Source organism: Camarhynchus parvulus, chromosome 7 (genome assembly GCF_901933205.1).
Source record: "Camarhynchus parvulus chromosome 7, STF_HiC, whole genome shotgun sequence".
NCBI lineage: Eukaryota > Metazoa > Chordata > Aves > Passeriformes > Thraupidae > Camarhynchus > Camarhynchus parvulus.
Window position 1 is genome coordinate 14970852 of NC_044577.1, and position 17855 is coordinate 14988706.

A 17855-nucleotide genomic window follows, 5' to 3' on the forward strand; every position below is an offset into this window, starting at 1 on the left:
CGATTGAAGCTGGAAGCAGTAACTCTGTTGTGAGAGCACTGCTGTGCCTTGTAACAAAGGCTCTGTTGTGCTGGCATGCAGCACAGTGCCCAAAGCTCAGGATGTTTTCAGCCTATTTGCTTTCATTTGTATTTGAGTTAATCTGGCACAGCTGCTGCAGAATAACACCATATATTAAGGGTCATTTTAATCAAATGGATCCTTGATACTCTGATTTCTTCCTACTGGCAGTTTGCATGGAAAAGGCAATTAACTACAACTATAAACTGATGGCATGACCTTAAAAATTAATTATGTCAGATTCTGTCCTGGCAACTCATTCAGAAGAGTATGCATGGAAAACAAAAGTCAGAAAACCTGTTGCAATACCTTTATATCTAAACTAGCATATCTCCAACCAGAGTACAAATGAGTGACTTTTGGGTATTTCTCTCTTATGGAAGGCAGGGCAAGAATTCTCTCCCTCCTCTGCAGGAGAAGCCTTGTTCTGTCCTTGAGAAAAGACTCCAGTTAGCACCAGAAAAATGGAGAAATAGGGTTTATGTCCTTTTGGCTTGCACTCCTTTCCCTCTTCCTCCTCTTCTCTCTCTCCCACTCTTCTCCTCTCCCAAAAGTAACCATAAGAAAACTTATTAGGATTAATGAGTTCATGTGTATTGAAAATGTGAGACCTACAAGGCCAAGCAAAACCACCCAATTTATAGTATAGGCTATGTGATAGGAATGGTACACAGAGTGTAATAACTGCACTGTGGAGGATGTTAGACACGTGCAATAAAAGAGAAATTCATGTATGACAATCAGCTGTAGGTTTTCCTTTGTTGATTGTGAGTCCCACTGAGCTTTCACATGTGTTGGGCATCAGATCACTTATCTAGTGTTCTGAATTACTATTTGTCCTTCAGTCAGTGCTTATAAAGATGCAGCCTGAGGTATCTCAAGTAAATATTGACAAACAGTGAAAGCTTCTATTATCTTAACCTTTGCCCACAAGTATGCAATAAGCATAAATGTGTAAGAGTGATCTAAATGTTCTATCTGGCACATTCTTAAATCATTAGCGAACACACTTAAAATATTGCTAAAGTTTTCCTCTTTTCATAAAGTAAAAAATAATTTATTTGGTTCTGTACAGCAATTACTTTTGTTGGGAAGCTGATGAAAATAATTTATCTCTGTTTATCTCTACAGGTTGTGAAGGAAGTAATTTTGCCTTTCCTCTTTCTTTGCTGCTGCTGTTTTAAGTATTCTTCCAGGAAAGAAAGGCCCAACAGAGAAGGTATGTTCTCAAGGCCGGCAGGCCTTATCTGAAAATGTGAATGACAATATCTTTAGCTCGTGCGTGTCCAGTGGGTGGTGTTGCTGAGAGAGGGACAGCTTTGTGCGTTAGCAGCAGCCAGGGATGAGCTCAGTACCACAGGCGAGCCCCGATGGTGACGGTGAGGCTGATGGCTGCAGCAGATGTTGACTGGACAGCAACCAGGAAAGGCAGTGAACAGAGGTGGTTCTGCTAACTCTTGTTTTGAGGGAAGAAACGAAGCAGTTGCAGCCTCCATGAGACAGTTTTCATACTCAGAATGAGATTCAGTAAATTATATTCAACTGTTCCGGAAAAACCAGGAGCAAAATTATGGTTAAGATAGAGTTTGCTGAAGCCAATTTTTTTAAGAGCCATTAGGTTGCCTAATGATGTATTCAGCTAGAAGATTCAAGACTCCAATCTGTCCTAGACTGGTTAGGCTGAATGCAAGGCAAGTGTCCTAGACAGCTTTCTTCACAGATTTTCTTTCTGCATTTTTGATTCTATTATTTTAATCTTGGTATGACAGAGTTTTGGGGTGTTTGTCCAGGAGCTAGGATAGACAATGGATTATTATCTGCCATCACAGGGGAAACAAAATACACGTCAGTGCTGAATTGGACTAAATGATCCTCAGGGTCTCTTCCAAGTCAGGATATTCTGCGATACTGTGGGTGCTGAAACGTTGGTGTTGAACGGCCCCGGGGCAGCCGACACCTGCCTGGGGCACTCGCAGCGTTCACCTGGGAGCCGCTGGGCTCGCAATGAGCACGCACAGCGCGGCTCTCCACAGAGCAGAGCGACAGCACTGTTATCCTAACGCGGCTGCCAGTGCTGCGAACTCCGCAGTCGGACAGACCGCCGCTTGTCCCACGCCGGGTGTTTATCACGGCCGTCCGTAGCTGCGGGGGCCCGGGCCGGGCGGGGCGGCGGCCTGCGGGCGCAGGGCTCGGCCGGGCCGCATTGTGTGCCGGCGGGCGGGGCGGGGCGGCTCGGGCCGAGCGGCCGCGGCGGCTCCCGCGCGGGGCGGGCGGCACGGCGGCTCCGCGCCCGCGGGCAGGGGCGGTGCTGAGCGGGGGCAGCGGAGCGGGGGCGGGCCCGCCAGCGCCCGGCGCTCGCCGTCTCCTTGCCGACGGAGGAGGGGTCGGAGCCGCCCCCGTCCCCAGGGGCTGCCGCCGGGCTAGCGAGGCGGTGCGAGGCGGCCGAGGTTAGCCGCCGCAGCCCGGCCGGAGCGGGCGGGTACAGGCTCCGCCCCGCGTCCTCCCAGCCCGGGCACCCGCAGCGCCGCATCGGGTGAGTACCCGCGCTCCGGAGCGGCTCTGCCCCGGCCCCAGCCCCGCGGAGGGCGGCGCAGGCCCTGCGGCCTGGCCGCGCTTTGTTCCCGGGCGGAGGCGGCGGCGGTGCTGGTGCCGCGGGGCGCTCCGCTCCGCCGGGCGGCCGCGGCTCCGGCTCTCCCGGGCGGCGGCGGCCGCGGCTCCGGCTCCGAGCAGCCCCGGCTACGAGCTCGCCTCGCTCCCGCTCGCTGCCCCGCCGTGCGTGCCGCGGGCCGCTCGTGTGCCGGGGCACGGCGGGTCGGTGCGGCCCGGGGAAACCCGTGCAACAGGTTCGGGCATTGTTCGAGCCGCCGCGACGGACGTGGCGGCGGGGGGGCTGCCCAGGGGGGCTCCCGAGTGGCCGCCGCCGCCGCCGGAATGTTTGCCTTTGTGCGGGCGCCGCCGCGGGTGTCGCGGCGGGCCCGGCAGGGAAGGAGAGGAGTTCGGGCGAGGGGAGGCAGGCAGGGGCGGGAGCTGGCTCCCGGCGGGCATTTTGGCGGTGCGGGGCCGCCGGTCCGTCCGGCGGGCTGGGGACGAGTCACGGCCGTGTCACTGCCGCGGCGTCGGGCGCTCCTGGGTTTCTGGAAGCGCTGCCTGCTCGGGAAGCTGATTCACTGCTGAAGACGTGGTTGCTCATAGCTGTGGTTACCCATTCTTTGATTTTTTCACACGTCTATTGTGCAGCAGTTTTGTCCTCTCCCCCATAATTGCAGTGTCCTTTGCTACCCCCTAACAGAGCTTTTTAGCCAGGCAATTTTACGAAGGAGCTGTACTAAAGCACTGTTTTTGTTAAAGAATTTAAACGAGTGTATGGAAGCAAGAGTGGAAACAATTAGGGGACAGTGGTTCTTTATTTTTTTGACTTTTGGTAAGTTTTATAATGAGCACAATTGATGAGGTTTTTGTGGATATGTATTAGTAGATGCTTTTGTCTGTTGCTCTCTCGTCTTTCTGCATCCCAAAGGAAATATTGGTCCTCTCCATTTTTAGTATTGCAGTGTCTGCACTGTCCTCACAATTGGATCTTGATTTTGTTCATGCATTAAAATTCGCTGTGATGAGGAAGTACTGGGTTTTTCCCCCTTTTCTCCCTTCCGTGACATCGCCTGCTAAGATTCAGTGTTTAGTAAATAATGAATACTGTTACTACTTTATAGGATTACTGGTAGTTATTAATTACTGTGTTAATAAGGGTTCCCCTTTATCTGAATACGAGCATTTATAGTCCTAATGCCATTGTCTGTACCGAGCAGAAACTGAAGAGAGAAAAGGGGGAAGGTGGACTACAGAATAGAGCTGAAGCTTGCTCAGAGAGGCCTACGGCTTGCTGAGGTGCTGGTCATGCCTTGCTCTTTCAGGAGAAAAGCAGCGAGGCAGAGCACTGGAACAGGTTCCTCAGGGAGATTGTGGAGTCTTCCTCTCTGGAGACATCAAACCCCCTGCCTGGGCTGGGTCAGCACCAGCAGTTACCCAGGAATGTGTCCAAATGGGGTTCCATTAGAACCATTCAAATAGATGATCTCCAGAGGTCCCTTCCAATCTTAATAATCCCGTGATTCTGTGAAAATCTTTCACCAAAACTAAGAGTAATTACAATGTGGTATTAGGGGTGGATTTTCGGATTTTGCACATTTCTTTATGTCATTGATTGATGCTTGAGGAGCACTGTAAAATCATCCCAGCTGACTGCTTTTCCTGGAGTAGTTTACTAAGAGATGATATGTTGTTTGAAGTTTAATTGATCAGTAACATCAGTTTTCCTAGAAGTACAATTTAAAATAATGAAATATACGTATTTTTAAATTTGTAGGCTGTAATTTTTAATTGGCTATGGATTCAAATTTCTCAGTTAAGCTTATGTAAACAAGGGAAATTCACATAGTTCTGTCATTTTCTGTCAACAAAATAAAGGAGTCAGGTGAATTTCAGCTCAGTTTCAGTTGGCTGTTGCTTGAGAGTGCTAGTAGGAAGGGAAACCAGAGGAATTTCTGTAAGAACTTTAACACAGTGCTACCTAACTGTCAGGAATCTTTAGGAATAGATTATAAAGAGGAACATCTTTATTCCCCAGTGATGATGGGTGGGGAAATACAGAACACCTTCAATAGGCAGCTTCTGATAAAGTAGGCAGAGCCTACCCTGGAAATGATGTTGCAGGATTTCCAATGAGAATGTACTTAAGCTGTCTCAAGGACTTGCTGTTTGTATTTTTGTTCTCAATCTATAGGTGTGTCCTCTTGCCTTCTCTCCTGTCTTTTTGAGGCTGACTAGAAAACTTCCATTAATAGAAGGGCGTTTTTAATTTAAAATTTACTGTGAGTTAGATTACTGTAATAGCTGATCTATCAGAATTACTGTAAAACCAGTGAAGTGTGTTTGTTATCTTGACTTTGCCTTTTACACAGTATGCACTAATTTGAACTTCTGGGGTTTTGTTGTTGGGTTTCATTTCATGGGTGGAATTTGTTCAAGTTACAAGGTTACAACATGTTACAAGTTACATCTTACAACATTTGCTGAGGTTTAACTTTTGATGCTTATATGTTAATTCCTCATCTTCTAATACAAAGAGAGACTATTTATATTTTCTTACTCAAGTTATACTTTGCCTTTTAAAATTTTATAGCAGTGAGTACCTTTGTAGAAATACATTCTTCCTCTTCACAAAGCATCTACTAACACTGTTGTATTTTCAATTTAGCCTAAAACTTCGTGTAGGTTACCTCTGATTGAAAGCATACCACAGGGATTCTGGTTCTTGTTACTTTCCCACTGCTTCCGGTGCTGCCTCAGGAGCATTGCCTGCTAACTATAAACAATGTTGATGTCTACCATATGTTTTGGTAGAAAGTGCAGGATTCCTGCTGTCCCACTAAACTCAAATGCCTAGCTTACTAGTATTTGTGAATATACAACAGAAATGTTGACTCCCCTATCATATAGCTCTGTAAGAAACTCTTGTTTTCAATCTCCAAGGAAATAAAGTTTTAGACTGAGTAGCAAAATCAAAAAATATGGTCAAATACTTTTTCATTTAAATTTACAGAACCTGGGATCTGGAGCTCAAGCTTGTAACCCTAGCAGAGAGTTTTGCATTCCAGTACCAATGGTAAGTAAGATAGGTCTCTTCCAAAAATAAATCTTTATAATTTTCATGCATTATATTTGGTTCTTATGAAGCTTTGATACTGATGGATATACTGCCTAGAACATCTTTGCAGCTGGTTTTGTAGAAACTTACTTAGGCTTTAACTCATGCCTTCTTTAATTTACCTGCTTTACTTTGTTTTCATTTTGTGGCTTCTAAAAAGTATTTTAAAGGTACTATAACATAAACAAAACTGATATTAAAGTTAAATTACATTGTTTGGCTGTGCAGCTCTCAGTGCGTGTGTCTCACAAGGGGAGGAGTGGCTCGGATGTGTTAGAGGGTGTTTAAGAATAAGACTGGAGATAAGTGAATTCTACTTTTAAGAGGGTTCTCTAGTAGTGGATGAGAGTAAGGAAAGAAGTTTTAATAGTATCAAGGTAATTGCTGCTCTGATGGTGTTGATAAGCTTGTGCTGGAAGATAAATGAGAGACTTGGGAGCCTTGATTGAGCAAGTAGAAAAATGTGTTGGCAAAGCTTTTTGCTCTTCAGACTAAATAAGAGTGAGAGATTTTTGAAGTGAGGGTAACCTTACAGCAGATGCTAAACTCAACAAGGAAGCAAGTGAAAATCAATCTGGAGTGTTGTTTTCCTGTTTCCAGGTGAGAAGATGAACTGCTGCATTTTGGACAAGCTGAAGTTTGGAATGCTGGGACGTAAAGAACCCATTAAGAAGGAAATTGCAGTAGTTGAGAGGAGATGAAGGTATGACTTAGGGCTTTGCAGAAACAATAATTCAAGGGAGATAGATGTAGTAAGTACGTGAGAATTCAGAGCCAAGATCACTTCCTGTGATGTTGGCAGAGTTGTATTTGAGATGTGTTCTTAGTGAGGTATCATGAAGGATAAGCGTTGACTGAACCAAGTAAGGCCAAAGCAAAAATGTGTTCCAAGAATAAGATAAATGGGTTTGATGTTAGCTTGATGTTTTTGTCACTAAACGATATCTATGGCTGAACTTGAGACCTCCATGCAGGTTGTCTGCTTTCTTTCTGATGGTGTTCTGTTTGCTAATTCTTTCATTTTGCGTTCTCATTTATAATAGTATCATTGGAAAATGTATGAGTGTTGCATCTATGCAGGATGTTGCAGGCAGCAGCTTAGAGATCTTGATTTTATTTTCTCTGAAGCATGTGACCATTTATGTATTGATTTATTGATTTATTTGTTGGTAGTGGAAGGCTACATGTTTTATTTTGAGGGGGTAGGACAGAGGGAGAGGTGGTGTGATTACTGCAGGTGGTTGCTATGGCTGATTTAATTTGTGATTTGCAGTTGAAATGTTCAGAATTTTTAATCTGAGTGCAGAATTTTTAGTCTGAGTACAAAAACTGAAGACATCCATGAAAGTTAAGATTTATTTCTCCTGTACCCACTAATTTAAGGACATCTTAGATAATTATTTTTGCTTGGTAGAGCAGTGAATTAATGGATTTCTGAAATATGCGAATAAGGTATTTATTTACCAGATCTGGAATAATTCATTCTCTTGTACTTTCATGTTTGGTCAACATTAGCAAAATTTTCAAGTTATTTATTTCTTATTGAAGGGATTTTTATTATTACCCATATTGTGAATACTTTGTGTATTGTGCAGTGAGAACACAACAGTAATTTTTAATTTCTTTTTTTTTTTAAGGCAGAGGAAATTGTTCAGGGTGTTTCAAGGTCTGCACAAAAGAATATTTTTGAGCTGGCAACTTTTAGGTCAGGTAGCAAGCTCAGATCTTTAAGGATTTGTAAACACTTTTTATTAGCCCCTTCTTCATTGTCATCTTGTTTTGGTCAGTTTCCTCCACTCCAAAAGAAAGACTGCTTTTGTGTCTGCTGCACAAGATGGCTTTCAGTGTAGGGGAGCATTTTGTTTGCTTCCACTCAGTAGAGTGTTACTGTGCTGAGCTGGGAATTGAATCCTGGGGCCCTAAGCCACATGCAATTGTAACCAAGCCAAATATGTGTATTGTTATGAAGTGGTAGATTGTTTTCTTATATAAGTGTTGCAAAAAGAACAAGAAGTTCTAATCTTGCACCCCAGAGGAAAGTGCTTTTCATTTGTCCAGACTGCCAGCAGTTGCACTCATCAGTACAGCTGTTTGTCTTTTGACTTTGTCTTTTGACTTGGCTGCCCGTGGCCTGGATTGTCCAGTCTCATTCCACCCACTGTCCTAGTTCATTTTATGAACTACTGAAGGCATAGGAGCTTTCCAATCTTTCATCACAAACTGGTTTTGGACAGTTCCTTAAAGAGCTGGTGATAAGGTATTTATTTTTCCAAGCACTTGTGACTTGTATGTTGGTTTTGTTTTGTTTGTTGGGATGGTTTTGTGTTTGTTTTTTAAGAAGAGGGAGCTAGGAGAGGACTATGTGGTTTTATTTTACTATCTGTAGGTTATTTTTCTTCCCCCTAACCTCATGAAGTATTTCTGTGGTAGAAGTTGCAATCCATGTGATTCTGTACTATTCCCATGTGACTTCTGACTAAGGAAAATTTTAAGACCTAAAAATCAGAACTTTCTTTTAATGAGTTTTAGCACAGTGTAGTGAGGAAGAGAAAATGTCTTGGCTATGCTTTGAACATAGCATTTCAATTGACATATTGCTATGTAGAAAGTGGTGGAAGAAGCACCCTCTCAACTTGCATCATTTTCTGTATTCTGTGGTTTCTTGGCAGTGTTAAGTGAGATGGGACTGTACCAGATGATGCAGCTTCTGCTGCTTTGGCTGCCTGTTGTAAGGGAAGAAGGGTATGAAGTAGATTGGTCTCCTGATGCTGGTGGGCAAGCTGTAGGGTTCTTCAGGAAGGTAAATGGTGTCTCTCACTGTATGTGAGAGAGTGGCAAAATGTGGCAGGAATGTTGCACAAAAGGGAATATAGAGAAGCATCCAAAACCTGTGGCTTATTTTCTCTACTATTCTAGGTTAAAGAGGCCTGAAAACTGCTATAACTTAGCATAGGCCATGTGTGTGGCTTGGACTGAGGCTGGAAAGGGTAGAAAACTCTAGCAAGCTGACACCTTTGATGTCTCATGGTGCAGCATTGTTATGAATGTGTGCATGTGTTCCTTTGGGTTGGGCAAGTTTGCTCTCTGAGCATGGCCAGCGAGTCCAAGGAGTGCTGTTCTGTGAGAGCAGAAGTGCCCATTGCTGCACAGGACCCTGTGGCTGGCCCTGTTCTATGGAGAGACTGAGGTGTTGGTATTGTCTCACAGCTGTACATGCAGGTGTTATTGTGCATCCTGAGTTACATTGTTTCTGTGCTTGGTACTCTTCATTTTTACCCCCTCTGGCACTTGCTTGAAGTCTGAGGAAAAGCTCTGCCTTTGTGTGAAATGAATAGCTGACTGTGATCAAAGTTAGAACTCAGACACACAATGACTTTTTCTTCTCAGATGGCGTAACCTCTTACTCACCTGTTCTCCATTTGCTGGTTTGCTATTCATTACATTGCTCATTGCTTCCTTTTGTTGCTTGTCTTTTTATTTCACTTTTCACAGAATGTTGAGGGATTGAAAAAGGGGGGGAAATGAATATGGAAGATGGGATAAATAGAGGAAGTAGTGAACAGACAGTTCTTTTGAATTCTATTACTAACTCTAGTTAGAAGACAAGATTTGAACCTTCAGATGAAAATGGAGTGGAATTGGAATTTTTCCAAGCTTAAATTTGTTGTGGCTGTGACAATGTGCTTTTGAATCATGGTCTAGCATGCTGTTTACCTCAGCTTTAACCCAAGTCAGAGCACATTTTCAGTGTGTACTTTGAACTGCCATGGCAAGTTGCTGAGTTAGGGTACTAATAGTACATGTGTAATGGAAAGGGCATTGAGTGGTTGCATGTTGCTTTAGAGTTAAAGCAGCTTACATACTTGTGAAATTAGTCTGTGCTTTTTTTATTTTCTGACTTCTTTAGTGTGAATTAGCAGGTTAAATAAGATCAGGAATATTTTTTTTGTGTACAACTTCAGACATAGTATAAAACTTCTGTGCGTTTTTCTGGATGGTTTTTACCGATAGTAAAAAAATAAAAAATGCGAAGTGGTTGAAAAAGCAAAAAATTTGATATTCCTTAAATATCTGAAGTGACCTTTTCTCCTGAGGGCTCTAATGTTAAATATTTATTAGTGCTGCTCATAATATCTTAGAGTAAAATCCAAACACTGCATTTGCATATGTGAGCTGATGTTCCTCTGTCAGGTTTTATTGTTATTTTGCAACTGTCCAGCTGAATAGCTGAGGTCCAGGTGCTTTTTAATTGAAAACAGCATTAACTAATAAATATTTACAGCCTTTTTCTATTTTGGGGGCAGGTTTATGCTTCTCACATTACCCTGGGGCATCAGCCCTGGAGACACCTTCGTTTGTAGTCTCTCTTTGTACAACTTTGCTGTGGGAGAGATGACATCCTTTAATGTAGCTTTAAAGGAAGGTGAAATAATAATCTACATAGATAATCGTGATACTCAGCTTTCTCCCTGTCTTTTACATGTGGATTTTATTTCTGTGTGGAACAGATGAACTAGTTTTAAGCTGATTCAGGGAAAAAGAGGGTAATGGTTTGTGGGTTCAAGTTAGTGTCTGAAAAAGCCTGTGTGCTGGCTTCAGAGAATGAAGATGTTAATTTTGAAGGTCTCCAATTCAAAAGTTGATCTAAAAGAAAAAGTGTTTTCATTCTACATGATTTGAGGCTTTTTTCCTTTGGTATTTCAGAATGTCTATTGTTATTTGTGCTATTGTTTGTGCCTGGACTTGCAAGCTGCTACAGTTTTGAACCTAGCTGCCCATCTGCTCCTTGGTTATTTATAGGCAGATTTGTGGAGCTCCTTCTAATCCCTCAAGTCTTCAAAAACATTAATGAATTAAACATCACAATACTCTTGTAAAAAGAGAATTAAATGGAGAAACTGAATGGAGACTAAAAGAGGATAAATTACTTGCTGAAAGCCATATGTATATTTCATAGCAGAACAGAGAATAGAAACCAGATTCTTTTTTTCTTACTTGTAGTCCTGTGCTTAAGAGACCAGCTACATGCTCTTGTGAGATACATGCTAAAGGAGTGAAGAAAGAACATGTTCTTTGAATCTTATAACAGATGCTCATGTGCAGACCAACCCATCTCAAGACCTTGCACCATATATTGAGAGTATTAAAGGTTTCAGGTCTAACAGACATGAATAAACATGTTAATATTAATTCTCATTAAGCCTGAATTTGTTTTGATTGTTAATGTTTTAGAACAGTGGTTTCTGCTGGGTTGCCTGGAACGAAAACACCTGTTACCTGCAGGAGAGCTTCTCTCTGGCATCTTAGTTCTACTTGTGCGGTCAACCTGTCCCTCTTCCCTGTCCTTAATAGACTTTTACAATGGCTTTAAACAGTGTCTGGACATTGGTTCTTATTTAATTTTTTAATTCAATGGCAGTGAAGAGGGATAGCACAAAATGCAGGCAAGACTTTGCATTCATCAGAAATTTTGCGCTTTGGTGAATTACACATAGTATTTATTGGGTGTGACTTCTTTTGATTTTTGGCTGGGTTTTTATTTTTTTTGGTTGGGGTTTTTTTTGGTATTTTTGTTTGTTGTGGGGCATTGTTTATTTTTGTTTAGTTTTTGTTGTTGGAAGAACTTCCAAAATTTTAGATGTGTGGAGTAAAACATTGTAATTTGCAGTCGTTCCAAAGTCTAGAAATGATGGAGGATACAGCCTACTAAATTGTGATTTGATTTCACATTGGAGTGCAGCCTGAAATATTGTTTTGCAACTTTTACCTGTCCTGTAATTTTTTTGAGCTATTTGTTTACTATTTCCCATTCTCTCCTTCATGTATACATGTTTTGTGTTTGTAAGAGAATTTTCTCCCCGAATAGTATTAGTTTCTGCTTGTCAAGGGGATTGGAAGAGTCTTCTATTTCACTGGAATGCCTTGCAAAGATTTAGGTTTTAAATACAAATATTATTCGAGTTTATAGTGTTGCCACCTTCTTGTGGAAATCATCAAAAGAATGAATACATTGTTGGGAGACAGACATTGCTATGTTGGTTTAATAACCTGGAAGCCTATGTCATTTTAAACAAGGTCAGTGAGGTTCTTCAAAGTGTATTGAATGTGTCCAGGAAATATGTTAAGTAAAAGAATTACAAGTTCTATAGTTTGCTATATGGTATTTTATGGTATGATGGCAAAGTAGGTTCTAGGTAGGCACACAGCACTCTACATTGTGTCTGAAATTCACCAAACAAAAGTAACCTCTTTATTTGTTTAACATCTGTAGAATTTCAGCATATAAAAGTTATGTCTTTTGATTTGGAAGTGATAAAATGCATCTTCCTGAAGTATTTCACTTTCCTCCCGTGAAATCTGTTCTCTTCAGTGCTTTTGTTTTTCTTCAGTAGCTTTTCTGTGTTTAATGAAACCAAATGGGTTTTTTATTGATGAATAGACACTGAATCTGTTTCTTTCAGCTAAATAATGGTAAAATATTGAGCAATAAGTCACTCTTTCCTCATGCTAAATTGAGAACTTGATAGAAAATTTTAAGAGCCTGTCATGTTGTCTTCCTCCAACAAATTGAAGACTTTGCATATATTTTGTAGGTCTAAATACATTGCAAAGGTGCGAAGCAGTGTACCTTTTCAAAACACCTTCAGTAGCTCCTATTGAAAAGTAGATGCCAGCTTTCTTGAAATGGTTTCACTTTCCAATATTAAAAAAGACATTTTGTTTAATTCATCCTGAGACTCTTTCAACATCAAAAATAGAGAAGGATGCTAAGCCTGTTTTTTAAACTGAAGATTTTCTTTTTTTCTGGTATGTTCTGATAACCTGCTCTGGTGAGAGTTTTCTTCTAGATGAAACCTATCAAAGTTCTCACAGAAGAGAGGCAATTGTACACTTCAGGAGTTTATGGAACAAAGGCTAGGTGTTTGGAATTACCAGCAGTTGTTGTAACTGGTCTGACTCACCTCCCTCCACTCTGAACAGAATGCTTCCTTTGGTTCCAGGAAATACTGAATAAAAGAACTATTTTGATCCATGGACAGTGCCACTACTGTGGCAGAAAGCCAAGCGATGCTTTCATATTAAATAAATAGGTCTTTTCAGAGCAGCAGAGAAACATGTTCCCTGGAGTCAGTAAGCTGATGCAGACTTTTGTTCCTGTGTCAAAGTACAAAGATAATGAAGTGTGTGTAGGTTCGAACTTCCTTCTTTGAGTATAATAAAGAGACATGTGTAATAATTTGGAAATGTAACTTGGGGAGGAAGAGGAAAAACATTTAGGTATGTGTTCCACATCTTGAAAAAAGGAAAATAAAGAAAAGTGCTGAAATTAAAAAGCTTGCACAGAGTGGTTTGAAAGATAAAAATGACTGCCTGCGTAATTGTTGGATTTTGTGTTTTAGGCAACAAATAACTACAAATCTTTGTCTAAAGCATACAGGAAGCTTTAATAGGATGCTTTTTTTGAGTAGTTGTTCAAAGTGCAGGCTGTCATGGGACTCAGTTTCCTGAGAGAACTAAAAGTTGTTTGTTTCCTTCTGTAATATGTGAAGTGTGAATTCCATATAATTGGCAAAAACTGCACTTCAGTATGGAGATTTTGGAATAAGAGGCGAGAATGAACATTGTGACACATTACACATTGGAATAGGAAGAGACAGTAAAAAGCTGTTGAAATGTTTTTTCTTTTTTATAATAATATGATAGTTCTTTTTTTGTTTGTTATGAAGCTTATTGTTTTAACATGAAAAGGAGTAACTATTTTACCTCAGGTTATTTGGATTTCTCTGGATTTTTTTGTGTTTTCTTTTTTTTTTTCCTAAATAGTTTATAGTTTTTATTCTGTTGATTTCCCCCATGCTAGGAAAAAAAGTTCTCTTTGTGTGCATTCTGGAATATCCAGAGGGAGAATTCCAGGTTGCAGTCTGAAGCCCTGGGCCTGGAATGAGAAAAAAAAATAGATTTTGATCTGTTTTTATTTTGACTGATATTGGCATATATCTTGAGTATTTCTGAGCAGAATTACATTTCCTAATTATATGGATTGATCTGTGGAAGTAGGACCTCAGAAAGTTACAAGCAGATGCCAGTTCCTACTTTGTGTTGGCTGGAAGAGGAAGTTGTAGTTCAGGCATCCTGTGGATTTGTCGGTGAGGCAAAAAAGCTTCATCATGGTGAATTGCAGTTCACAGTGCAATAAAAATTGCATGAGGGTAAGGAGGAGGCAAAGGAAGCAGGAGCATTTCTGGGTATAGATTGTGGGTAGGACATAGTTATTCAGGCTGTTGGATGTTTTTCTTCAGCTGAAGCCCTGCTGATGGCAAGGTAATGGCAGTGTCCTGACAGAAATGTAGCATCGCATATTTAGATAATTATTATATTCTTGGTAATACCAGACAGACTGTGCAAAACACAATCTTCTTTGCACTTATTTTACATCTGAATGAGCAAACAAATGACCTACCTGAAAATTAATTGTCGCTTATTAGGGTTGGGAAATGGGATTTTATATAAATTATCTTGTTGTCCTTGGTTGAGATTCTGCTTTGGTTTTTGTGGTTGGACTGTTTTTTCCCCCTAGTGAGGGAAAAGAAATCTTTAATTAAGTGTTTGTATGAATAATGCCTATAATGATGTTTTTTCTTAAGTTTTTACAGTATTTTAGATTTTGGTTACAGTGTTCTGTTCTTCCTTCAGAAGAATACTGAAGTGTAACATTGTGAAACACTGTAACTGATTTCCCGTGCCTGACAACTTCAACTTCTGTGTTTCAGAGCTGCGAAAAGTATCTGCAGTAGAATGGAAGCATCAGTAATATTACCCATTTTGAAGAAAAAATTGGCATTTCTTTCAGGTACAATTTCAGTTTTCCTCAACTGACTCCACCTTGAATAATTTGGATAGGATATTTAAGTTGGTTATTTGTATTTGCTGGATGCATTTAACAAAAATGTGTTGTTGGTTACTGCTTTGTCATATTCCAAAATAATCTCTGGAACCCTTTATCTAGTAGCCATGCTATTGGGGTTGATGTTTAGGACTTGGTTTTGCTGTAGCCTGTAGTTCAATCTGCAAAATTTTCAAGAAGTTTCAGTCTATATGTAAGAGACTGATGATTTAATAGACATCCAAAAATAATCCTTGCTGGCTTTAGAAAAACAGAGTGAATATTTTCAGGATTTTCTGTAGAAAATTTTTCTTTACTTTTCACCTGTCTTTTCTCCAGCATAGAAATGCATGGGAGCAGAATTAGCCATGCATTGCAACAGTTTGATTATTGCCAATAAGTTAATTCAGGGAAAGCTGTAATTATCACTGTATTTATTAAAACTTCCTGAATCTTATGTTGAAGGTAACTTTTTCTCCTCCCTCTGCAGAAAAAAAAAAAGGAAGTCCTTCAAATGGTGAATGACAATCCCTTGGTGGTTTCACTGCTGTTGTAGGTAGCTGTGTTAGTTCTTGATGTTTGATTGCCTGATCTAGTGTAGGTAGGTAACTTACAGAACACCTGTCACCTTCAAAAACTGACAAGTGTTGCCATAAATAGTCTTCTGATTTAGTTTATTTTAGTTTATGTTTTTAACCAGTCTAGTTTAGCCTGCTTCAATCACCTGAGAAGTGAAACCTGCTCTTTTTGTTAATTGAATTTATTTTGCTTTTAATTTTTCCCACTGTCTCCAGCAATTGCAAATCTAACAATTCCTTTTTAAAAATAAACAAAGAAATCCCTAAAACTCAACTCATATTAAAGCCTGGGACAGTTCTTCCACAGTAACAGATGTGTAGTGAGTTGGCTGTTCAGCATTATATTGCAAGGGGATATTCTCATTAACTAGAGTGCATTTTCAAATTGCTATTAAAGCTGCCTGATCTCTTTGGAAATACAGACATTCTTAGTGGAAAGTAATTTATTGAGTGGCATTTTAAATGCTAGGAACCATTTTGGACATATCTATTTCTAAGTAGGTTTGATCATTTTGGAATTGATTGTATTAATGGGTGCTTTAATGTAATGAACGGTAAAGCTTGATGCAGAAGGATTTTTTAGCATTCTTCAGTGTAAGCAAAGTAACTTGACAGGCACAAATCAGTTCGTCATGTCTCTTTACATCACTTTTACTCTATATAGTTTCATAACAGTTTTATTAATGATTAAAAACATACACTCAGAAAAGTACCAGTATTTTAGGAAAGTCATGCAGTGTTTATGTGCTGAGGTCTGTTGTCATTTTTGAGTTAAATTGGTACAAATAATGTTGATCCCGCCTTTTTCTGGAAACAAAATGGTGGTTTCTAATGGAAATCCATGGCTGGTGTAGTTTTCATGCTGATAAGTCATTACACATAGAACAGAAGAAAAGGCAAGCTCCTAAGTCAACCAAAAGCCTTGAACAACCACTTTGGTGCAAAATGAACTAAAAAAATTCTTCTTTGTTTTTCTTTTGTAATGCTCTCAGTTGCTTTCCTTAGCAGTGTTTACAAGCTGGGCGAAAAACCTGTCAGTTGTTACACAAGATGACTTGTCATGAAATAATAATTTAGATAATTATTCTGGTCTTTTTGTGAAATGTCAAGAGATTATATTTCTGGGATTTGGGTTGTGCTTTGTTTAGTCAGTTCAGCAAATGCTGTTTAAATCCAAGCATTTTCCCTTTTTGTCTGCTTCCTCACTCCAATTTTCAGGCTTTTTGCCATTCAGAAACAGAAGGGTGGACAGTCTGTAAATAACTGTTGCTGTAGATTGTTTCTGCTGGAAGCATCTGTCCATTTGTCCTTTCTCATACAGCACCACTCTTCAATTCTTCAGTTTAGAAATACAGTTATTAAAAAGTGTGTTGCTGTTTTCCTGGAACAATTCTCTCATAAAACAGAGGAAGGGAAGGGAATACAGCCGCTGCAGTGAACCACTGAAAGCAGCAGTAGGTTCTTCACGAAAATGTGGAAAATATCTATGTATCAGGGGATCTTTAAAACTACAAATTTAGAGTATTTGCACAGCTTTGGAAACAAGAAAAAAAAGGCCTGTTACAATTAAGATTCTAACATATGTTGTGTAAACACATATGTTTGTGTTTGTTCATTATCTTGCACGCACCTCATGGATGGGGAGAATTCTTATCAAATTATGTCAACATATGTGTATGAGTCTGCAAGCATTGCTGTGCTTGTGCCTTTTCTTGTTTTTGCACAGCTGTTACTATTCTGTAAAAAGTTGTCCTTCCTGATTAGATGGAACTTCAGTTCTACTGAAGAACTTTGTGAAGCAAAAGCATAATTTAATTGTTTTAGCCATGGGAAAAACATTTTGAGAATAAAGATGTTCTTAAATTACGGGAATTTACTTTGCTTGATTTTTACCCAAATAAACCTGTGATTATAGATGTCTTTGTACAGTTTTTTCTAAAATATAGACAAGATTGTTTAGTAACTGACTCCTACATGTGCTTAAGTATGTTGTGGTTGTGGAGGTTTTTTTTCCCTTAATAAAATAGATAATATATCAAAATTTACTGTTTCTAATGTTGTTTGTATAAGTTTTACCAGAAAGTTTTGAAAATGCAGATGAAGAGTAAGGCAAGCAGTTGGAAATACATATCTTAATTGTAAGGTGACTGTTAGCTGTTTATAAATAGGTCTAGAAATTGTTCTGTGTTTGAAGGAAGTGCCAGTTAAGGGCATGTGCCTTGGGCAGCCTGTGTGGTACGAGATCCTCTTGTAGTAGTCAGTTGGGCTAGGAAAGTCCTCCTTTTCTAGGAGCTCCAGTTGGAGCTTTTGGGAACACACTCAGCTTGGGAGTGGACTAGGTTTCTGATAGACTGGTAGTGTAGAAGGACTAGGAGATGCATTTTAATAATAAAATGTAAAAATGAAAAAATGCTCTGGAACACTTTTGTTGTTTATATTGAAAGTATTAGATGAAAAACTGTGATAGCTGTGGATGTGGGCTATGCTCTGATGCCCTGGTGATGTTTTAAATATCCGTGTGTTGAATGAACCTTCACAACTGAGAGGTGAAATATCAGTTGAGGTTTTCGCAGCAAATTTAAAGATTGCTTTTGTGATGAAGTTTGAGACCACTTAACTGCAAAGTATT

General features: G+C 40.1%; 1 protein-coding gene across 4 annotated transcripts in view; it reads left to right on the plus strand.

Annotated features, from left to right (window-relative positions):
- Window positions 1-2360: 2360 nt before the first annotated feature.
- SESTD1 (SEC14 and spectrin domain containing 1) overlaps window positions 2361-17855 on the plus strand; it is a 50966-nt gene continuing 35471 nt past the window's right edge. The window contains exons 1-4 of one of the 4 annotated variants that reach the window (XM_030951802.1): window positions 2361-2593; window positions 5660-5722; window positions 6365-6467; window positions 14536-14615. In XM_030951802.1, coding sequence (XP_030807662.1) covers window positions 14561-14615 — 55 coding nt within the window. In that variant the 5' untranslated portion in view covers window positions 2361-2593; window positions 5660-5722; window positions 6365-6467; window positions 14536-14560. Of the gene's footprint in view, window positions 2594-2709; window positions 2904-5659; window positions 5723-6364; window positions 6468-14535; window positions 14616-17855 lie in introns of those variants that run through there. The other 3 variants (XM_030951799.1, XM_030951800.1, XM_030951801.1) reach the window with 3 other exon arrangements.